This window comes from Miniopterus natalensis, chromosome 12 (assembly GCF_054644295.1).
Source record: "Miniopterus natalensis isolate mMinNat1 chromosome 12, mMinNat1.hap1, whole genome shotgun sequence".
In the NCBI taxonomy this organism is placed as follows: Eukaryota; Metazoa; Chordata; class Mammalia; order Chiroptera; family Miniopteridae; genus Miniopterus; species Miniopterus natalensis.
In genome coordinates, this window is record NC_142092.1 from 52,472,459 (window position 1) to 52,497,080 (window position 24,622).

General features: G+C 44.8%; 1 protein-coding gene across 1 annotated transcript in view; it reads right to left on the reverse strand.

Moving 5' to 3' along the window:
* The window catches only part of GRIN3A (glutamate ionotropic receptor NMDA type subunit 3A), a 127,171-nt gene that overhangs the window by 15,643 nt on the left and 86,906 nt on the right, over positions 1-24,622 (reverse strand). The window contains exons 5-6 of the mRNA XM_016225027.2: positions 23,306-23,421; positions 15,314-15,465 (exon numbers count right to left, since the gene is read on the reverse strand). Of these exons, the coding sequence (XP_016080513.2) occupies positions 15,314-15,465; positions 23,306-23,421 (268 nt within the window). The remainder of the gene's footprint in view (positions 1-15,313; positions 15,466-23,305; positions 23,422-24,622) is intronic.

Sequence of the window (24,622 nt, forward strand, 5' to 3'; positions counted from 1 at the left end):
TTCCTCCCTGTTTTGGGACACCTGTTTGTTACACATCAGTCTTATTTGTTGGTTCTGCCCCATTTTTCTGACCGTAAACACTGGCAGGCCTTCACTCATTTTCTTATCCAGACTCACAGCTCAAAATACCACCTTTATGCCAATGACTTCCAAATTTATACCTTCCCCAACTCCAGGCTCGGATGGGCAGCGATCAGGGGCTGCGATCAGGGAACTTCCCATCCCTCCCCGGCCCTGGGGGCTGGGCCACCCCCATCTTCTCTAACCTGGAATCAGCTCAGCAGCCTGGCACTGCCCCTGTTGCTGGGGAGATGCCTTCCCTGCTCCTTGAGCCCCCTGAGCCCCTGCCCCTTCTAGGCTGGGCAACTATCTTTTAGCCTTGGACCTGGGGCAAGGCTACATTAGGTCCACAATCTGCTACACTAGGTCCACAGTGCAGTCTTTTGAAAAATCTTAATTTATTATTAAAACTCAGAAAAAATTTTAAAAATTAGATTTGAGATGATTAACCATAATCCTTTTGCAGAATTATGGTTATTTTAACAATTACTTCCCATTCTTCATTTTCTCTTTTGAATTATGACCTTATGCATATTTATTTTCCAGAGTTATAAACATAACATATCACCATTATTCTTTTTAAAAAACTTAATATTATTTTCTAAAATTTTATGGGTTTACACAGTCATTTTATTTATTTTAATGGCTTTATATTATCACCTGTTTTACCATAACTGACTTAACTACTCCCAAACCATCAGGTGTATAGTTTTCTCTCATATTATTTACTTATATATATGTGATAAATATTGCTACAATAAAAAATGTGCATAGCATTTAAAAAAATTATTCTTTCCATATTTTATTTTTTATTGAATTTATTGGGGTGACATTGGTTAATAAAATTATATGTTTCAGGTGTGCAGTTCTACAGTCCATCATCTGTATACTGCGTTGTGTGTTCACCACCCCAAGTCAAGTCTCCTTCCATCGCCATCTATCCCCTCCTCACCCTCTTCTGCCTCCTCCCACCTCTTTCCCTCTGGTAATCACCATATTGTTGTCTATAAGTCGTGGTTTTTTTTTCTTAATCCCTTCACCCTCCTCTCTCCTCTCTGACAGCTATGAGTCTTTTTCCATTAAAAAATGATTTTTGATTCTTTCTTTATGTATTGCAATGGGTAGGACTACCAGGTCAGGTGCTGTAGCTGTTTGGCACTTGGTGGTGTGTAAGACGGGGACTGGGGAGTGTAAGCGTCATTCTCAGTGCTGCCAGCGACGCCCAGGCACAGATGCTCACATGCTCTACAACCCTGCTTTATAATCAATGGTGTGTCCCTCTTTTAAACATTCTCCCTTGTATTTATCCAATTAGCCAGGCTAGTTTTCATGTTTGTTTTTCCCATCCCCTTTTGTGTGAATCATATATTATATCCTTTGCCCAATTGTGCACTTCAGAAAAGTTTGACAAAAGCTATTAACCCCTTTGCTAACTTGTTACATGTTTCTCCATTTTCAAATTTTCCTGTTAGCTTTGTTTTGTTAGATTTTATTACACAGCAGTTTGAAATGTCACACAGTTGTGTTTGTGTTATTGTAAACTCTTCTGTTGTAGTCATTAAAAATATCATTTGTTGGGATAAATGCTTTATGACCAGTTGCTTTGTTTTTGAAAATAATGAACATGTCAATCCATTTTGAGCTTTTGTACTGAAGAGTGGAGCACATTAGTTTCTTTTCATTGAGACTTAATTGCAGCCGGTGCTTCAGAGGTACTTTAGCCAATAAAAGGCCACCCCATCCTGGGGCCATCCTGGGGTGGCCTTTGTTCCTTTATGCTAATTTTGATTTTAAAAAAATCTTCAGTTTTTTGAAGGTTTTGGCAAATAAAATATTTGTGAGGACAAATGCCATGTCAAACTAACAGCAAAACAATTTATTTGTGGGTCAGGTTTAGCAGCTGAGCTGTCAGGTTGAATCCTTTGATCTTCACAGCTTTATTGCTCCCAGTGTCCTGTCAGTGTTATGGTTTTTCATTTGAAAAAAACCTCTCCTTTTCAAGTCATACTCTACATTCTAACAGAGAGAATCAATAGCATAAGTGAAGAATGGACTTTGTAATTAAAAAAAAAAAATTCCTGGAAGGTTTTTCCTTAAGAATTCTTCTAAAGCACGATAGACTTAGGGGATACACCAACTGCTCTAGGGCCATGTTTTTTCCTATGTTTCAAAAGAAGTGTCTAGTGGTTTGGGGATTGCAATGTATGGTAGAGAGCAGGCACAGTCGGTTAATACAGGATTCATGTGAACATACTGTAACTGATCTCTAGAGCCTCAAAGGATGTTGGCTACTGTTACCAGTTTAATCTAAATACTGTCACTATTTTTCAAGATGAGATGAAGGTGGAGGATGGTTTAAGACTGCCTTGCAGAATGTGTGTTTTTTGTATGTCTGTTTGTTTTTGTGCAATGCATGGAACCAAAGAGGTGGGGCTCCTTGACAAATGATTCACCTCTTTTGTGAATATTGAGGCTTGATTTGATTACATTAATAAGCCTATCAGAAATAATTTGAGGCCGGTAAATAAAGGAACCACAAAAATAAGAGACAATGCATTGAGGTGGGAAAAGCTCCGAGATTGGGAACTAGAAAGGCTGGTTCAAGTCCTTGCTTTACCAGTATCCAGCTGGGAGGCCTTGGAGAAGATTCTAGATCTCTCTACAGCATCATCTGTAAAACTGAGACAATGGCACCTACCTCACAGTGTTGTTAGGGTAATTAAATGATACAACAAATGTAACTATCTAGGACGGTTGTTCATAAATGTTAACTATCACCCCCCGAAGTTGTACAGAACTAGATTTGTTGGCAACCAGCAACAGAGAAAAAAAATCAAAGCATTCTAACTCGGAAGTAAATATGATCTTTCTTCCCCAAAAGTCATATAAAATCAGATTTTTCCAATTGCTGAAGCTAGAAACAGCCTTTCAAGTTCAAGGTTAATGCCACAAAGCCTTGGGTAACTATAGTAAGTAGACTGGCTGAGCTATTTGCTTAATTCCAGCCACCCTAGAGCTGAAATATATTTCCTCTTCTTGTTAAATTTGAATATGTAATCTAACATGTTTCAAACCCTTGGTTATAATTTAAAAATTTCCATATTTTACTGTGCACATTGCAGAGTATAAAGAATGTGTCTTTTTTAGAGGTCATCCCAGCCAGCATTACATATGCTCAGGGATTTCTAGATGCATCACGGGGAGTGGGCCGCAGCCTGAGAAAGGGAAAGATGGGTTTCTGTTGCCCAGAGAGAGGTGATTAAGAGGTGCTCAGGCAAGAGAAATATATGCGTCTCTGTTGCTACAATGGGAAATCAACAATCTGTCAAAAAGACACCTAAACACCACAAGGAAATGAAAACTGTTCACCTGACACTGGATTTGTACGATTATTTCCCATACATAAAACCATGAGCCCTGGCCGGGTAGCTCAGTTGGTTAGAGTGTCGTCTGATAGGCCAAGGCTGTCGGTTTGATCCCCGTCAGGGCACACACAAGAATCAACCAATGGCCCTGGTTGGTGTTGCTCAGTGGTTAGAGCTCTGGCCCTGGAGGGTCTCGGGTTCGATTCCCAGTCAAGGGCAAGTACCTGGGTTGCAGGTTCAATCCCTGGCCCAGGAATGGAACCAGTGACCTCCTGGTGCATGGGACAACGCTCGACCAACTGAACCGCACTGGCTGGGTGGGTTTTCTCCCTTATTTTTTAACTTTTAAAGTTCTTCTAGACTTTTTATAGTTTGGTCTCTGAATCAAAACAAAGAAAAAGACATTTATAAAAGCCATTTCCTCCTCTCCCCCCACCAGGCTCCTCCAGGTGTCACCCGGAATCATTGTGAGAAGAGGAATTAAGGACACGGAGTTGGTCATTCCTGACACTAAAGCGTCAGAAAATGCGGCTTTACAAAGAGAAACGCTTCCAAGTCAGAAAGACAGCTGCCGGGCGTCTTGAGCTGATCTCGAAAGAGAGAAAGTCCAAGTCGTTGTCGGGCGGTGCTCTTAAAAAAAAGCTCACACAGACACCAACTGCTTGTGGACCTCCAGGAATCCCTCGAAGGACACTTTCCGTCGCCGGCCGTGTCCGGTGGCGATGGTTTTGCCCACGCCCTGCTGTAACTCCAGGCGCTCCGGCGGCTCCCACCGGCACCTGCAGCACCCGGGAGAGCTCCCGCCGGAGCCGGAGCCGGAGCCGGAGCCGCCTCTCCACCCGCGCCCCGGACGCCCCGGGCGAGCCCCGGCTTCTGCGCCTCCCCCAGGGGGACGCCGAACCCACGACGCCGAACTGGGGGCGCCCCCGACGAATTCCTCCAAGCCCACCGCTCGGTCGCCCTCGGTGCCCGAGACCAACGGCGGTGCCAGGGCTCCGGCGGGGCGTGAACTCGCCCATGCTCCGCCCCGAAGGGCCCAGGCCCAGCTCCTCACCCCTCTCGCCCAGCCTCAGTTTCATCACGGCCCCGGTGGGAGCACGTCGCCTCGGGGCGACTGGCCTCCTGCCCCCGGGGACGCCCCCCGCGCGGCGCACAGGGGAGAGGGGCGGGGCGCGCGCCGGCTCCCGCGGGGAAAGTTGCGCAGGGGGGGGGGGGGCCTGGGGCAGGAGCTGGGCAGCGCTGGGGGCCGGGCAGGGGAGGGGGTGGGAGAGGGGAGAGGAGGAGAGGAGGAGAGGAGGAGAGGGAGGAGAGGGAGGAGAGGGAGGGGGGGGAGAGGGGGGAGGGGGGAGGGGGGAGGGGGGAGGGGCGGCGGATGGAGCCGGCAGGGGCGCTCGCGGGCCGAGAGACGCGGGAGGAAGGGGCTGAGAGCCCGCCACCCTCCCCGCTTGGTGCCCTCCGCCCGGCGGGCCTCCGCACCTCCGTCCCGTCACGGCCTTCCTGTCCACGCTTTCCTCACACAGGCACGCGCGGGCCGCTGCGCCCGGCCCGGAGCCCGGCGTCCCGGGTGCGCGCTGAGCTCGGAGCGAGCCCCGCGGGGGCGCCGATGCTCCCTGGACGGGCGCGTGCGAGGACCAGAGGCGGCCACCGAGCCCGGCCTCCCCGCGGGAAGGCAGGGCGGCGTCTCGGGACGGGGGGCGGCGCGTCCCCGCGAGGGGCGGCCCAGGCGGCACCCCGCGCTCAGGCGGGTCTCCGGCAGGGCGCCGCGGGTTCCCGAGGAGCGCACGCGAGGCTGGACCCCGGGCATTTCTCAAGGAGGCACGGGCCCCGAGGGTGTGGCCTCTGCCGCCCGGTCTCTTCGAGCCCATCTTCCTACGCTCGGTCCCTGGCTGCTGGGCTGCTGCCCGGAGGCTGGCCCGCGGGGCCCCGCGCGCCCAGGGACGTCCTTTGCGTGTGTTGACAGTGATGCTGGCTCCTGGTTGACCTCACTCTTTCCCCCTTCGCTGCAACTGATATGCCCTTTAATTTTTTTAAAATTAAATTTATCTTTATTGTTGAAAGTATTACAGATGTCCCTCTTTTCCCTCAGCGACTGTGCCCCCCCCTTTGCACTATTGTCTGTGTCCAGGGATTATGCACATATAATGATGTTATAGTGTTACTTTAGGTTTAAGTGGGATAATACCTAAAGTAATAATTGAAAAAGCATCTGAAATAGCCTGCCTGCACACAGTAGGTGCTTTATATATTTTGCACCCTGTTTTACTTTCTCTTTCCTTTATTTGCATTTTCAAAAGCAGAGGTTTGACTCTGGTTATATGTATTTTATCTTCTTTGGATGTGACCAACCTTGTTTCAAATTTAAAGCCACTTAACAAACCCATACTAAGCATTTACTATGTGCTAGGCCCTGTGCCACATACTGCGGTTTTCTGTGGTGAACGAGGCACAGTCCTTTGAGAAATATGTAGTTGTGCCATTGAGAAATCTATAGTTAGTAAGTAAGCAATACGGCTTTAAGGATTTATTTGCTCAGACTTTTATGTTTAGCATGTATATTCAAAAAGATCAAAAGCATTATGCTTGATTTTCCTTTGTGATTCTGGGATAGGTTTTAATATGAGCTTTGGAATGTATGATTTTCAATCCTAGTTTTTCTATTTATTAACTCTGTGATCTTGGGCAGAGTTACTTGTCTGAGTGACTGTTTGCTCATCTGTAAAACAAGGATATACATGCTCACTCATAATACCATTTTCAGGAATGAATGGGATAGAATACATAAAGAATTAGACTCAATGCTTAGCATACAGTAGGTACAAAAATGGTAGATGTTGTCATTATTGCCTACTTTAGGATTGCCTGGAAAATTCTAACAGACTGCATATATACACATGCAGGTATATTCAATTATTTGTTTTCTTCACAAATGTTTATTGAGCACCTAATATATGAGAGGAATACAAAGAGATTGAAAGCAGATACTTTCCAAGCTGTTTCTGTTCTCATGGAACTTACAGTTTTGTAGGAAAGTTGCACATGAAGTACTTTATCATGCCCATAAGTGTGAAAGAAGCACCGGTGGTGTTAGAGATGAAAGAGAACACAGTAGGATTTGATCCTATCAGTGAAATTTGGGGAATTAATGATTGAGCTGTATTCTCAAGGAGGAGAAGTTAACAGGAGGTGCTAGGCAGGGATGACCGGTCCAGGAAGAAGGAACTCCGTGTGCAAAGGCACTGGGGCAGGAGGAGCACATCAAGCAGGGGGAACTTAGAGAAGGCCCGTGTGGTTGAACAGGTAGGTAAAGGGACAGCATGGTATTAGATAAAGTGAAGGGACTGACCATGCCCTGGGCACTGAAAAGGGCAATGTTTGTTCAATCATTCCATACAGCATGACATTTATTCAACTGTGTTCCAACATCTAAAGGGCTGAGGACATGTGAGGCACTGAGGGCTCTCCCCTGATCTGCCTTCTCAACCAACATGTGCTGAAGTCCCACCAACTCTCACAGCGATATGGTGAGGAAGTATCCTCAGAAGGCTTATATGACAGGGGAAATGTCAGGGCAATTTCTCACATCCTTAGGCTCAGTTAATGCCCTTCGTGAGAAACTCGAAGAAGATGGCTTTTCTGATATTTTGTGACATCTCATATCATGGCCACTAGATGGCAATCTTTATACACGTCCCTGCTTTCTCTGTTTACTCCAAGCCAAGAATCTCCAGAGCCTGGAGGCAACTACCTAGCACAGGGAACAAATAGGGAGGGGACCTGTTTCATGCGATCACCCATAGATTTCAGTATAAGAAAATCTAAAAACATGAAAGACTCTCTCACAATAGTCCTAATCAGTTTGAGCACATTCACACCTTTTAGTTGCAGAGTAAATAAGTAACATTCATAAACGTTCTCAAGTTAACCAGGGGAAAAGCAAGAACTATTGACAGTATGTGGTCTTGTGTATAATTTGTGCCCCAGGCATCTCTGGTATATAAAAGAGGAGACCCTTATTCCATGAGATTTGTTTACCTGGTCATTAGCAAGGGTGATGGGGGCACTACCTGGAAATAGTTTTCCTAAGAATTCAAACTTAGTAACCAGAGAACAACAGAGAAGCAGCCCTAGCCGTGGGATGGTGTGGGATGAAGCGGAAACAAGACTGCAGAATTATCGGTCTCCAGCCTGCCTACCCAGCAACCTCACCCAAAATACCCTTGATCACATTGAAAGAAAATAGTACTGTTGTTTCCTTAAAGATCTGTTAAAAGTGCAGCCTAAAGGTGTGGATAAGCCATCTTCTTGTTTTCCCACTCGAACATCGAAGCTGAGTTGGAAGGAGGGAATAACATGATACTATAAAAGCTGAATCGATAGATGATTGGAGAAAAAGATGTGGCACATATATACAGTGGAATACTACTCAGTCATCAGAAACAGCCCAAGTGCCCATCAGTAGATGAGTTGATAAAAAAGCTGTGGGACATTCACACCATGGAATACTATGCAGCTGTAAAGAGGAAGGATCTGTTATCCTTTGGGACAGCATGGAGGGAACTAGAAAGTATTATGCTAAGTGAAATAAGCCAGGCAGAGAAAGAGAAGTGTCACATCATCTCACTTATAGGTGGAATGTAATGAACAAAATAAACTGATGAACAAAATGGATCCAGAGATATAGAAGCATGGAACAGACTGAGGGATCTCGGAGAGGAGGTGGAGAGGGGGGAGTGAGCAGGGAGGGATTAATCAAAGAACTGATATGTTTATAAGCATAACCCCTGGACACAGACATTGGTCTGGGGAAGGCCTGGGGGTAGGGTGGATGTGGGGTGGAGGGGATCAATGGGGGTGAAAAGGGGACATCTGTAATATATATATATATTTTAAATATATCTTTATTGACTTCAGAGAGAGGAAAGGAGAGGGAGAGAGAGGGATAGAAACGTCAATGATGAGAGGGTCATTGATCAAGCCCGCAACCGGGCATGTGCCCTGACTGGGAATCGAACCCTGATCGCCTGGATCCTAGGTCAAAGCTCAACCGCTGAGCCACACCCGGCTGGGCGACATCTGTAATATTTTCAACAATCATGATAAAGAAACTTAAAAAAAGAAAAGACGAAATACTGCCATTTGCAACAACATGGATGGATCTTGCGAATATCATTCTAAGTAAAATAAGTCAGACAGGAAGAGTTAAGAACCATATGATTTCTCTCACATATGAGGTATAAAACTGAAAGCAACAAGTGAACAAACAATAAAAACAAACAAAAATGCATAAACCCAGACAACAGTATGGTGGCTACCAGAGGGAAAGGGGGTTGGTAAAGGGCAAAGGGGGTCAAATATATGGTGACGAAAGATTTGACTTTGGGCGGGCAGGCACACAATGCAATATACAGGTGATGTATCATAAAATTGTACACTTGAAACCTATATTATCTAGTTAACCAATGTCACCCCAATAAATCTAATAAAAAAAATAAAAACAAGAGAAAAAAGCTGATTAATCCAGCACTTTGAAAAATAGAAAATTCCAGAATCATACATTTCTCAAGTCCTGCCAAAAAAGTTTTCAGATGTACAACAAATGTAAGTAGTAAAGTTTATGTTGGAATTCTAAGATGCTTGTAATTCTAAAATGTCCCTGCTTTTTTGCAGATGGGTCCATGAGGTGACCAACTCTAATTTCTTGCATGTGCTTATTGTTTGCCAAATATTTTTTTTCTGTGCGCATAGCTCTGTCCTCTGGGAAGAGGGACACACTTGTTAAGCTAGGTGTCCTCCATGGACTAGCTCATTAAACATATTTCACTACTTACAATAGACTCTATTTTCACCCCCAGTTTTGGGGTGAGGATGTGCAGTTTTTGGAGTTGCATGGCTCGCAAATTCATACGATGATGGAGACAGGAGTCAAGCCCTAGTGTGTCCACTTTCAGAGCTGAAATTCTTTCAGTTATTTCAGAATGCCTTCCACACGGAGACTAGAAAAGATGAAAGAGGTCCCTGCTCTTGCAGAAGTAAGAGGGGGCTACAAGGCGGGACACAGGAAAAGTTGAAGGCCTATAGTTTACTTCTGGTTCTAGCTGTGGCTGCACAACAGGTGAGCCAGGGAAGGTGGCCAACTATAATTTTAGAATCCCCGAGGAGGGCACCAGGAAGAGGGCATGGAGTCCTGTCCATCCAGCACGACTGGGTGTGGCATTGCTTGTAATTTCATGCCTCGGTGTCTTGCTCAAGCTCTAGCTGGAGGGTTCTCCCTCCTACAAAGGTCACCTCCCCCAGGAGGCCTTCTCTGACTCCTCCTTGCCCTTCCAGGAGTGAATCACGGGTTTGCTTGTGTCCCACTTCTACCTTATATCTACTTCCACTGCTGCTCGTGGTGGCGTGGTGAGGGCGTCTGTTCACAAGTCTCTCCCTGCCTGTGAGCTCTGTACCCATCTCTCCATCAGCTGTACCTAGTGCAGGGAGGGGACGCAGGAGTTCAGTACATGTTTTCTGATGGATGGGTGGATGGATGGATGGATGGATGGATGGATGGATGGATGGATGGACGGACGGATGGATGAATGCATGAATTTGTTTTGGGAGCAGAGTAAAAGGAGGTGAGGCCTTTCTGAGATTGGTTCCCTTTCTTTCAGCACAATTGCGCTCCACATCCTAAAAGGACACGCGAACAGCTCTGTGCTCCTTCAAGTTTCCAGAAAGCGCTACCTGGAGAGGTTCCATCTGACCCTATGCTTGGCTTAAATATTAAACTTAATTACTTAGGCTATTCCAAGGGAAGCACTCAGCTGTCAAGGTGGCTCTCGACATACACGGGTTTTCAATTTAAAGCAATCTACAGTCATTAACTTTCCTTGCCTCGCCGTAAGTTTCATCAGGTTGAATAGCAGTGACATTTTAAATTGAAAAAGAAAGGGATAGGAGTGAAAGGGGGCGGGAAGCTATTGAGATGTGACCTCCTTGTCAAGAGCAGTAAGGACCTGCAGTAAAACTCCCCCTCTCCCACCCCGTTCCATTCCCTTTGGGTTTCTAAAAATAAACAGGACAGAAAATTGACCAACATTGAAGCTTCTTCATGTGGCTTGTGGGATTTCTTTGGCTTTCAGTGTATAGTTGCCTAACCCTTCCTCCCTCCCCCAGCCCCCAAGCTAACAGAGGGAAGAACGGGTCTGTCGTGAGAAAACCCCGTTTTCTCAGGGAACAAATATTAACAGGTTTCACACTAGATGCACATTTGGGTGGTCTGGGGCCGGGGTCAGGGATGAAGAGCCCAGGCCGGAGGCCAGTTAGTTCACTGTCCCCTGTGTCCTAGGATCCGTATCTTCAGCTGGGGGGGGGTCAGGGTTCCCCTAGATGACCCTGCTTGAGAACCGCGGCATTCTCTAAGCTGGGCTGCTGAGCGCTCAGCCCTAAGGCGGGGAAGCGAGCTTAGGGGAGCTTAAGCGATTTGCTGAAGGTCACTCAGTTGGTCATGGCAGGGGCAGGATGACTTTATCTACCACCCGCTCAGCACCCACTGCCCACCCAGCGCTTTCATGTGCATGACCCCTAGGCCTCACGCAGATCGCAAACCTCAGATATTGCTGTCCAGCGTTTGCAGAGGAAAGTCAGAGAGCTGAGGTAGTCTGTGTTCATGGTGTTTTCCTGCACTCTTCTGATGCGGGTATTTTGGCACCATGGTTATGTTTACATCTCTTCCTCTACAGTGCTCCCCAAAACTGATGATTTCAACTTAAGCTTTAAAAAATTACCTAGTAATGAGCTTAACAGGCCTCTGCCACCCTGCCCTGTGGCCCCCTCCCTTACTGGGTGAAGTTCAGGGCTGGGGAGGCCAAGGATGGGAAGGGTGAAGAGTGGGTTAAAGGTCAGGTTGGGGCTGGCAGCTGGAACCGGGGTGAGGTCAAGGACGGAGTAAGTTCAGGGAGGGGTGAGGGTCAAGCTGAGGGTGTGGTCAGGGATGAAACGGGGCAAGTTTCCATCGTGCACTGTCCTTGATAGTAAAGAGCACTGAGAAGTGTAATGATTACTGTTAGGCTGTTTCAAAATTTAGTTCTTCCTTCCCCTACCCCGTGTAATCGAACTCTCTGGATTCCAGGGATGGAGCTCCTTTCCCTACAAACTTTGGCCCCTTGCTTAGTGAGTATTTGTTTCCCTCGGCACTCAGTAATAACACAAGACCCCTGGATTCAGAGACAGCAAACCTTGTGACGACCCAGCAAGATATACATTAAACTGGGCTCGGAGGGGTTAAATAATTTCCCCAAGGATATGAAGCTGCCTCCTCATAGTCCAATAAAACTAACGGACTAATTCTGGCGAGGGGGTGTCTGTCAAAGCCGAAAGTCCATTATATAATAAAGCAGGTTTTCTGAATGCGTACTTTAAAAAATCGACAAATTAGTTTACCTGTTTTTACTTATGTAGACACGTTTGTGTAATTGAAATTAGGTATGTATGAAAAGTTTAATTTCACAGAAAAGTTTCCTACATTTTAAATGTATACAGAATAGGTCTAGTAAGTGCGTGCATTCACCGGTCACCTGGAGTAAACACATGCACGTAGCTGGGGAGTGGCTTAGTGCACGTGGGAACATCTGAGGGCGCAAGTTACAACTGCTGCAGAAAGACCTGCCACACACCAGTTACCTCGAGGGATGCGGTGTGATCACATGCTAATCATTCCCCACACACTGTTTACCAGTGGTGACTCTTGGATTTAAATATGTAGACTATAGTTGTAAGTATGTAATATTCCTTTATGTCAGCGAATTTACTACAGTGTTTTTTCCAACACAGGGCATATTCACTAAAAGTTGTTAAAAATAACAGTGAATTAATAACAAAAAAATAACCTGTTAATTTAATTATAAGCCAATTTTGGTTTAAAGCATTTAAAAATTAACAGGGTATTAATTTTCACATATGACATATGGACTGGAAATTTTGCCTGTTAAATCCGAAGTCTCTTAAATCGAGGTCTGCAAAATTGAGGGTTTACTGTAATGGAAAAGAGCCAGGATGGTCTGACTCCCAAGACCAGGGTCCTTCAGTGGGTACCACCAGTGGGCCTGGTTGTATTTCTCTCTCCCTCCAGCACAAGGCATGGCCCCTGCCTGCAGGCGGGCCTTTTGTCTGCAGGGGCAGGCGGTGCGTTCTCAGATGGCCAGGCCTCGAGCGCTTTCTTTTCTAACTGGCCCCAGCCCCACCTTCATCTGCCAGGAGGGCGTGTGCTGGACGTTCTGGACATTCTTTGCCCTTCCAGATCCACTCTCCGCCTTTCTCCATCCTGCTCTGTGCCCTGGGAAGGTCTCCTATGGGCCCCATTGATGGCTGCCTTGATCTAGGGCAGTGGTGGGAGACAGGGATGCGGGAGGAGCCTGATGTCGGGGTTTACTCCCTGGCTCTCCCTCACCCAAGGCTCCAGCTCCAGCTAGAAAGCCCTCTCCTATTCCCACTGGGCCCTAGGAACGGCGCTCTCTGTTTGCTTCCCCTTGAGCCCAGGTGTGGTAATGGCTCCTTCGCCTTACCTCCCTGGGAGTCTGCATATTCTGCTGGTTTCCTTAAACCGTATCTTTGCAAAAAGTTTCTTGAAAACTCTGCTCAGACGGTTTGTGTGCTACCTGTTCTGCGCCAAGATCACCGTTCCCTCTTCCTCCTTGACTATTCCCAGCTGGTGAAAGGGTGCATTATTTAGCCCATTATTTACAGCAGACTTTCAAAAAGAGCTATCATCACGTATCTTAATAATCTTGAGGAATCTGGGAGTTTGCTAAACTGTGATCTGTTGCCTTCCCTCTCCTGACTTGCAAATAACAGATTTCACAAAACTTTTCCGGGAGCTCCTAAATTCACTCAGTTGACTTGAAAAAAAATTACTTTTTTTTCTTCTTTCTTTCTGCTGAGTAAAAGGAAATGGGGAAATTTAAAGCCTGCCATATGTTTCCCCAGTGGAACTGATATACGATGAGTCTCTGCGCAGAGGCACAGTTGTGCTGGGAGGATCATGGGGAAACATCTAAGGTCAATTTAAAATTCCTCTCCGGAAATTGCTGGAGTCTGGTCTGCAGAATTGGACCTGCAATTTCCTAGGTGACTCCAGGGAGCAGACAAAGCCCCAGAATTCGACAAAATGAGTTCATCTTCCAGAGAAACTGCAGCTAGACAGCTCTGGGGCTGCCGAGAAACGAGAGGGGACTAGACCAAGGTTCTCGCAGGGGACCAGGTATTAATGTCCAATTGTCAAAGGCATCTTCTGAGTCTTATTACTAGGTGACCATATAATTCCTTAGGCAAACTAGGATATTGTTTTTGGTATGCAAGAGTGTTCATCACTCTGTGGCAATAGTCATAGACTCTATTTCCAAATAAGATCACATTCTGAAGTTCTGGGTAGACATTAACTTTGGGGGAACATAATTCAGCCCAGTACACTACCAATATCACACTCGCTTTATGTTCTTACCTTTTGCTCCCCAACTTCTTCTTAGATACATCGTTCAGTTTCTCCGGTTCATTTAGCCCACAGTTACTTACTGAGTGCCTACTATGTACCAGGCATTGAGAACACAAAGTAAACAAAGTGTTTGTCTCCAGAGGTCTTAGGATCTTTTATTAGAGAACTACACGAACAGCTAATAATCTGTGTAAATAGATGTTAATGGAGAGTAAAATCTATAAATGATGATGTGCTATGAAATCATATGAGATACAAGATTTAGAGGGAGCTATGACTCGGATTGAATCAGGGACGATGGTGGGTTCTGAAGAAGGGAGATTTCGGCTGGGAGGTTATAATGAGAAGACATCAGCTGGGTAAGCGTCGGGGGAAGAGTATTTAAGCAGGAGGAGGCCATAGCATGTGCACAGGCCCCAAGGCGAGGAAGCCACTGGGCTATCTCTACCTAAAATGACATCGTGGTGGGGCTGTACTGATCCAGGAGAAAGTGGCGTGAGATGAGGCTGAAGAATTAGGCAGGGCCACATCCCACAGGGCACTGCAGGCCGTGCTCAGTATTTCCGATTGCTCCCTAACGAACACGGGGGGCCACTGCAGGCTTCGAGGCAGACGAGCGATCTACCACGTGGAAAACAAACTGAAGAAAGGCAGGGATGAAAGCGGAGAGACTGGTGAGGGGCCTTGTACCGTGGTCCCGGTGAGGGATAATGGCTTGGACTACAGTGAGGACTGCGGGGATGGCAATATTCGGGACCTATTTCATAGAAAGAGAAGATTCGGCTTGTTGATGGCTGTAGAGGATGAGACATGGGAGGCATCCAGGGGCCCTGCCAGACTCGCGAACGAGCAACAGGATGGACGGCGGTGCCACTGGCCGGACGCGAGGCGCGGGAGGAAGAGCACATTTAGGAGGGGAGATCAAGGGCGCAGTTTTTGACAAGTTAATGGGAGATGCCTGTAGGACGGTCAGGTGGAGATGTCAAGTGGGAAACGAGATATGTGGTTCTGGAGCTCAGGAGAAGAGTCTGTGCTGAAATACATATTTGGGCCTTGTTGGTAAATACGGGCTATTTGAAGGCATTATTGTCGGCTTTAGATTTTTTTTTCTTTTAAATGTCAGGCTGACCTTGTCCTGGTGTGTTTGGCTTTTCTTTTAAATGCCTGAGCTCTCGTGGCTCTTGTTACACCTTTTAGTCTCCTATCTTAATCAGGTTTCTTTATAATTGCATCGTAAAGGCAGACCCTGCCATGGAAAGCAGGTTCTGATGATCTGTAAGCCTTGGGCAAATCACTTAGGATCTCTGAGTATTCGTTTCACATCCGTAAAAGGGAATTGGTTGTTTTCAGTTTTTTCACAAAAAATCTATTCAAGGTAAAGCTGTACAAGGCGTTAACATTATCCGCAGTTTTCCCTTACCTCAGTGACGGCAAAGCTTCTCTTGCCGCAGGGAACCACTTTGTACCACTTGTCGTGCAGCGCATCCATAAACCCATGTGACTTGTACTGACTGATTAGCTCAGAGATATTGGAGGTCAGTGGAGAGTTGGGTGGGAGCCCAATGCCGTATCCTAGGAGAAAATATAATCTCAGATGAGTTTTCCAGCTGAGAGGCGCCCATGAGGTTGCTAATGCACTTGAGTGATATGGCATCAGGCCTGGTGACAGGGTAGGGTGAACTGTCCCCATCTTGCCTTCAAAGGACTCAAATATATCCAAGGTATGATTGCCTTAGATCTGCCGCCCCTCTAAGGAGATGAGTCTGGAAAGGAGAGAAATGGCTGTTCGTGGTATACAGGTGGCACATTGTATTCCAAGGCCTCCAGCTTCCTTTCAAGATATTTCTTAAAAGCCACCTTTGAAGTCTTTCCCAGGGCTAGGATGCCCTACGCACCCCTCCTAGAACCCTTCCTCTAGACCTTACGTACACGAAAGCGGGTTGTAATCATGATCTTTGGTTTACGACATACTCTCATCACTGGTCATGCATGACCCCCTTTTGCTTTTATTTAGTTTATTTTTAAATAATATAATAAGACCATGTAAAGGTATCTAAAACATCAATAAAAACTTACAATAACTAACTTCAACTATATGAAAAGAAAATGAGCCTGGTAATAACCAGTGTTGGAGAAGACATAGAGCAATAAGACCATTTACACACTGCCTGTGGTCATGCAGACTGATATAACCACTTTGGAAAAGAGCCTGCTGTTTCAACTATACATTAAATTTTGTGTAGTTGAACAGTTATATATTCTAAGACCAGCAGTTCTAAGTACGTTCCCAAAGAACTACTGAACAAGCACACCAGGAGACATGCATGAGAATGTTCTTAGAGCCACTGTTTATAACAGCAAAAATGGGAAACAACCCAAATGTTCTTTGACAAGAGGATGGGTAAATAAATTGTAGAATATTTACACAATTGGAATATTAAATGGTGTGAAACATATGAACTAGAACTACATGCAATAACATGGATGACTCTTAGCAATAAGACACAGGGTGAAAAAGGTCAGTCGTAGGAGATTACAGCCATGAATCCATTGTATAAATGTAAAAACAGTAAAAACAGCACAATACACCTTTAGGAATTCAAATGTACATGATTAAAGTATATTTAGAAAAAAGCATCAAGGAAATGAGAATCTAAAAATCCAGGACAGTGGTTACCAAAAGCCAGAGAGTCAGGGGAAAGGCTGAGGGAGGGAGGCAAAGGTGTGTAATTTGTTGTCAGTTTTATTAATCAGCTTGGACCCTATATTCTCGCTCTGTGTGGCTTTATTTGCTTTCCAAACTGTTACTGCACTGTTAATCTCCTTGATGAGCCATGTGGAAGAGCTAATTACCTGCATTTTATCTTTAGCAGAGTTAAAAAAAAAAGTTTTGCCCTCAAGATGATTGAGGAAGATAAATTAAAAGTATAAAAATAGTTACTTCCCTTTTCATAGATAAAAACTAAAAAGCTGTCACAAATCCAAAGGTATTTACTGAGGACAAATACCTGCCATAATTATCTTAACAATTTATTTCCAAGGAAATTCGTTTTTGTTCCTTTTTTAATTGCAGGTACATAAATTACACAAATCCTCCTTTAACTAAGATGCGGCCTGAGATGTGTGCATAACCAAGAAAAGAAAAGGCATAAATAATGCAGAGAAAAATTCTGAGTTTTAAAGAGCTGTATGTTTTCTTTTCCCTGGTAATTTTAATTTTGTTTGTTCCTTAACAATGGCAAGTCAAGGAAATGATGACAATGTCAAGAGCATGATTAGAATTTTCCATATAGAAAATTGTTTTGAGTGCCTGTTTTGTGCCTACTGGTTTTGCTCTGAAAGGCGAGGCTGATAATAAAAGGCTTTGCAGGGGCACCCTGTTCTGCTGCTGATGTTATCATTAAATAACATTTTTTGTAATGAGTAATTATAAGTAAGCAGTTTTCTTTAGAAACATTTCTCATAATGAATGCTATTGACAGCTCGGTTGTGCATACATTCATTGGGTGCTTATTTACGTGCCAGGCGCAATCCTAGGCACGTGTATAATAACAGTCGCTGATTTCCTGATGCACTCATTCATTCATTCACTCAACAAACACACTGAGTGAACAGGCACTGCGCTGAGCGGTTGGGATTTATCAGTGAGCAAGGCAGATACGGTCCCTGCTGTCGTGGTGTGTTCACTCTGTTAGGGAGACAGGTATTAAACACTGCACTGCATAATGATTATTTCATCACAAATGGGGTAAGTGCCATGAGGATGAAGAACTGGGGCATATGCGAGCGTCTTGTAGGAGGACTTGGAACTCTCTGGTGGAAGTGGGTTGATGGTCAGGATAATTAGGCCAGGTTTGCTGAATATTATTGTATTTTTTTATAATACATTACGAACGATAGTGTTATAAAAATATTGTATAAATACAATAATATTCAGGCCCCTAGGCAACCGTTTTCAACACCATCTAATATTTCTCAAGGGCTTACTCTATGCCAAGTCCTGCTCTATAATAAACATTTTACATGCCTTACCCCATTTTGCAGGTCATGCACTAGAGCGTGGCATACGGTCAATTAAATCACTTTGGGGTTCTAATGAGAACTAGAACATACTGAGCCCTACTGTGTGCCAGGCACCATTCCACATGTGTCTAATTCTTTTATGAACCCAGGCAGAACATGTATTACTCAAGTACCAAAGGCTGAATAAGTAAACTGCCCAAGGTCACGCAGCTCAGGGCTGGCAAAGCTGGCGCTTGAAAGTAGGTCTGCTTGAGCCTCAAACCAAGCCTCCGCCCGCTGCATCTAGGGGAGCATGTGAGCCAGTCGAGGGGGTGCTTGACTATTCCCGCCCCTTCAGTGCAGGCCGCGTGCTCCAGTCGCACCCAGGCGACCCCCCAACCAGGCAGCTCAGCAAGAAACCACAATCATCTACACTGGCGCTTTGTTTTCAACCACAGACACAAATACATATCATTTCGGGGCATCTTTTGTTGATAAACTTTTCATTAAGTTGTGCAAATACAGTGTCAGTCCAGCCCGAACTGGTATATATGTGTGTGTGACAGCTCTGCCATCTGTAAAGATACGAGGACATTAACTAGCAAGGACGCTCCCTATTATTCCTCCCCAAATCCTCTGAAGTCATTCCAGCCACCCGAGTGCAAGAACGGCACAACTGTCCTCACGTTTCCCTGAGAAGCACCCGCGTCCCACATCCGCTCACTAATGCCACAGGCGCGCAGGGAGTGCTCGCTGGGCCGGACCCTCCGCCAGTCCAGGGAGGCCACCAAGCTACAGCTGACAGTCCACGCGCGGGAAGCTCACGGTGACACGGAGACGAGGCGCGCGTGCACAACCGCACGACACGGTGGGAAGCTACAGGACTTGGGGACAAGGCTAAGCGAGGCATAAGTTCAATAGAGATCAAATAGAATGACTGGGACGCCACGAGGAGGCCGGACAGAGCTGCGGAGTCAGAGGAGTGACAGATCGCCACCGGGGAGAGGGCGAGAAGGCATCTCAGATTGATTCTTAGAGTGGTATTCTGGGTAGATGTGCCAAAAATACATGATAAGGCAGTTTAAAAATCTGAAATTAATGCTTATAATAAATCTGCATATTCCAAGAATAGAATTTTGGCACTACAACAAAAGTATAAAAATTGCCCCAGGGGAAAGGCTCTGTTGAAGTTACAGGGACATTTATAAAAAATTGCTACATAGGAAATAATAAATTTTAAATCACTCCACTTCATCACGCCAAGGTTAAGTGGCGATCGACCGCTAAAAATAGATTGCTGTCCTTTTTAATTTTCTATTTTAATGCACATAATGAGTATTGACATTTTAATGATTTTTTAACATTAATAATAATTATTAGCTAAATAAAACAAACTATGCATACAGAACAAGGGCAGAGATTAAAAAAAACAAAAAACTTCTGTGGCAATGAGAAGAGGGATTTGTTAAAAGACCTAAAATTCCATATTATTCAGAAACATAAAATAGTAAAACCTGGACAGGTTCACTCCTATCCTCCTCTTTATCAGTTGCTTTTCAAATTCAATGTGTTCATTGGTCAAAGAATTCTTATTTTTAAATTGCTGACTCAACTTAGCAGCCTGAGTTGCTTTCATTATCATTAGAAACATGGCTTTGCAATAAAGGCGAGGTTGACTATTTTGTGGTTGATGGATGAAGCAAAATGGAATCCTTCAACCCTAAAGATGAAGGCATCAGGCACCCTGGAAATTGGATACAGCTTAATAGCCCAAGAGAACAATTTTCAGAATAGAATCCCAATCTTTTCCCCATGGATAAATCAGCTTTACTCAGCTGAGAGGGGTGGAAATATATTTTGGCTAGGAAACGTGTAGTTAAGAATTCATAAGCTAAGAGAACTTCCTGAAGTGTGGTTGGAAAAATAGGCATTTTGAAAATAAGGTCTCAGCATTAAAAAAAAAAGCTTCAGGAAGAAAGACTAACTCAGTTTTGCAGTCCATCCTTGAGAGACCATATTTAGCTACTCTGGGGCAATGGTTGAGAACATATTGTAATAGTCCCAACTATAAAGGAGACATTAAACATGGGGTTCCTTTACCCCCCGCACATCAAAGTGAGAGAGAAGAGTGTGGGAGAAGCTGAAAAACTGAAGGCTATCTCTCCTGGGATAATTTTATAGTGAATGGGTCTCAATCTATTAATTCAACATACTGAACAATATTTTTTTGGGCACTTACTATATGCTTGCACACACTTTACATGTCTTATTGTACTTAATCATTGCAACAACTCTATCACAGATATATTATTCACGAACCCAATATGCAGACGAGGAACCTGAAGAGCAGATTAAGCGACCTGCTTAGTGTAGCACAGTCAGCAACAGCACCTCTGCTCTAACCCAAGCACTCAGGCTTCACAGCTGGTGCTCCAAGCATTGTATTTAATAATTAGTAGAAAGCAAGTAAAAGAACAAACTCAGAAACAGGCAAAGGTCTTCAGCAGAAAGGTCACAAATCATTACTGTGCAGTTCCATTACTCTTTTCTCGTTTGACCTTTACTGTCAGCTAACTCCAATGCATAAATTTGGGACATGTATCCATTTATCTCAACACTTTCTCTTTTCTTCCCCGCAAGAGAACACAATATGTCTTTATGTCTCTGGTGTATATAGTATTTAATACGACCAAAGGTTTTCCACATGCTCTTATATTCCTAATGGTTTTGGTTTGCTGTGCTAACTACTCATGAGATTAACCAAAGAACTTACATGCGTATATGCATAACCCATGGACAGAAAATAGTGCGTCCTGGAGAGGGGGCGTGAGTGGGACAGAGGGGGTCACTGGGGGGAAAAGGGGGGCAGCTGTAATACTTTCAACAATAATGATGAATTAAAAAAAAAAGGCAAGGTTTCAGACTCAGCGTGGAGTCACTGTCTCTCATTCGCCTCACCTTTTATCTCTCAAGCCTAAATAAATGTGGAGTGCTGAAGTTGGGAGGAGTATTTAGTAGTCACCGTGGGTTGGTGTGACAGCGATGCTATGCAGAGGGAACGCACATTGGGCACGAAGGCACCAATGCGCTCCGTTTTCCCTTCTAAGCTCCCAAAGTCATTTAAGCACTAGGAAAAAAGTATATGCAGACCATCAGGGTGCTTTTGGTGACTACATTAGCGAGCAAATTAAGTACTTATTTCAAATCTAACCTAATGGGTTATGTAATGGGTAATACATCACTTATCACATAACTGTTATATGCCTAGAATTGTACTAGATCCTGTGAAAGGAATCAGACAGACACATGAAACAGTCCTGCAAGTAAGGATTGTTCACAAATCGCTTTGATGATATTTTATGCCTATGAAGTTTAATTAATTAATAATAAAGTCTACATTTTCATGAGTTCTAGAAACCTAAATGTTGTTAAAGGAAAGCATGTCATATTTTTAAAAATTTCACTGAGAGAGAAAGATTCCCTAAGGATCTAGAAATTAACGTGCTTTTAAAAACAGCAGGTGAGGACTCTCCCTAGTAACTTCATCACACTGTTGTGTATAACCTGTAAGTAACCTCCCTTCGTGCTCTGCCAAGTCCTGTTTTTAGGCTGCGGACTTGTCGCCAGGGGCAGTATTGGATGGAATTTTCTGCTATGCACCTCACCGAGAATAAATCAGCAATAGTTTTTTTTTCCTTTCCAGAACAAACCAACAGCGATGAGAATGTTCTCTGTTCGGACCTGGAGCCTTTCTGCTCTCTGGCAGGGAGAGCTCTCCCACGGGCCATTTTGGTTCTTGCCCTCTTTGAAAACGACGTGGGGTCTGGAGATGATGAGAACGGCAAGACGCGAAGCCTTGGGGCACAGATGGAAGTGTAAACAGGAAGCCGGCGGGGAGCGAATTGTGGCATCTGGCCCTGGGGCCCAGCAGAGGCAAACAAGCCACCTCACCCGTGCCTTTGGACAAGCTGAGGCTGCTCCCTGAAGACAGAGGTGGAAAGTGCAATCCCTCATCCTTACGCCCACAGCCAGTGATTTATTGTGTAGCAGCTGCTAATGGCAGAAGGGACCTCACTCACCCAGTGAATCTGGGACAGGAAAATACGTAAGATCCCTTCCATATCTCCAGATGCCACAAAAAATGGGAATTTCCCGTTGTTACATCACAGTGGGGTTCTATGATGTTCTCTTAGCTTTCAAGATTCCTCCCTTTTCTTTCCTTCTTGTGACTTTGCTATCAGGCTGCAGGCTTCATAGACCACGGCCACTTAATCTCTCTCTTCCCGACTGCTATCCCTGGTTCAGGGGGAGGCCACTTGGCCTGGATTGATTTTTCTGGAGAGAAGGCACGAAGAAATAGCATCGGCCATGACATTCCCATTCAACCCAAAAGCGACGGCTTCGGTACAAAATTTGCTGATGTGTTTCGGGGAGACAGAGGACCCTGTGGTTGGGAAAGTGGAATCAGAACAGTCTCGATACACTAGTTAACACACAGGGAAGTACAATTTTATGGGCTCAGGACTTGGACACACCCCTGGGATTATTTCAAGTCAAAGCGTTTGCTGACAAGTGAACATGGCTGTCTTGAGAGCCAGCATGCACTGTCCGAGAAGGGAAGCCGGGCGTTAGGAGACACGAAACTTGCTGGTTCAAACGACCAGCTCCATATATCAACTGTTGTCCAAAATGAAAGGAGCTACTGACAAAGCAATCCTTCTTTGGCCCTGAAGTTTGATTGATTGGGTTGATCAAGTTGGAAGCAAAAATTTGCTGCCAGTGGGGAGAAAGGCAAGCCGGAGGTCCCAAACGAGGTTTTGTTTAGGACTCGTAAAGGTTACTAAGGTACAGAATGAGGTTTTTTCCTACTTATTTTCCGATTAGTGGAAAATACATTTAAGAACCATGAGATGTGGATTCTAATTCCAGTATCATCGTCTCATTGCATGATTATGAAAAAGTGATGTGATGTCCCCAGGCTTTCTTGTGTATAGTGAGTAGATGAGATGAGATCAACATCAGGGTCCTTCCAGCTGTAAAATGTAAGCATTCTAGTTTTTGCATTTTTGCCCATTAGAAAACAGATTAATTTAAAATTGGACTGCCCATTTATTACACTATGCCGCCATTCCCAGATATCTAAAACCACATCGTTTGGGTAACAACAATGTTTTTTTTTCCTTTCCTTTCCTTTTTTTTTATTCTAACAGTGGGCAAATAAATGTTTGTGGAGTAGGTGAAAAATAAATCCCTAACTTCAGCAGCTTAATAGCTAAGTGCTTATGCATCGAAAACGAAAACAAGGGAAGATGAATAGCGTTTTGCCTCTGACTTTGGCATTTGTGACTTGCTAGGTTGGCAAAGCGAGCACATCCTGAGCAAGAGTGAATTAGGAGTGACTGATTAATACCTTCTATGGCAAATGGCTTCCCCACGGTAAGAAGTTTGCAGTCAGCATCTATCGACACTTCATAATCCAGAAGGGCTTTGTCCATGATGAAGGCGTCCAGTTTCTCTGGATCGTTCCTATATTTAAGACCAAGAGAAGAAAAGCAAAGAATAATTCATTAATGGACAGGAGGCACTGAGGCTGACAGCTAGCTTTTGTTTAGGGGACAGAAACCTGAACCCTAAGGGCATCACAAGAAAGCTAGCTGCTGACGTGGCCTTGTTACATCTCAGTGGCCTCCAGGGAGCAGACCAGGGAAACAGCCTCTCTTATGAGAGACCATGGCCTCTTTCCAGTGGCTTTATCCACCGGTTCCTTCGTGACTTTTAAATCCAGCAACAGAGTCCGAGTGACCAAATTGAATGGGAACGTTCATGTCTTGTACATTGACTGAAGGACATTTTGTGTGCCAGGCATTGTATTTATTATTCTGTACACATTTTATCACTCAGAATGACCATGAGGTGGGTGGTATTATCCCATTTTAACAGGCGAGGACATTGAGGCTCAGAGAGTCGAAGTAGCTTGATCTGGGTTATATGGCTAGTAAGTGTTGGAGCTAGGTAGGCTCATTGATCAGCACGTGCACATTCCTATTTCTTTCTGCCATGATCACTATCATACTTTTGAGACCAGGCATCATTTTATATTTAGGAGGAGATATAAAGAAATTCAAATAAGAGATCTAGCACTCTTGGGGGAAAGAGAGTTAAGGTCTCTTTAAAGTCCATAGGCTAGCTTCCAATAAAACCAAGGGGAAGAATCTGTAATAGATCTTAGTGGCCTGTGTTATTAATTTATCTTCAGAGATTCATGTCTCACTCCCATCTGGGGAGGTAGTTCTGGCAAGAATCACTTAAGCAGGTGTCCCTGGACTGTATCAGTGAAATGGCCATGGGCTGGGCTTAAGATGTCAACGGGTGCCTTGTGCATCCTTCATGTGTTCTCCCCATTTTTGGACCCAGGCTCAGAGACAGTCCAGAGGAGGGCTATGCCTCGGCACCAGCTGAGCTCCCACTTACGAAGGGGGGGCAAGGAAGGTGGAGGTTTAAGGAGAATCGTTTAAGGTGTATGAGATGACTCTTGTTTTCAGTCACCTCAAATCCTTTTTGGAAAGGGGTAGGACATCCAGCCATCTAAGAAAGGCTTTCTGATGCTCAGCGCTGTCCAAACAGCTGGGCAAAGAGAACAACTCCTCTCTATCCCATCTGGGCTCAGCCATTCCTCACTTAGAGCTCAAAACGAGGCTATTGTCATTCATGACCAGGGCCCATGTCT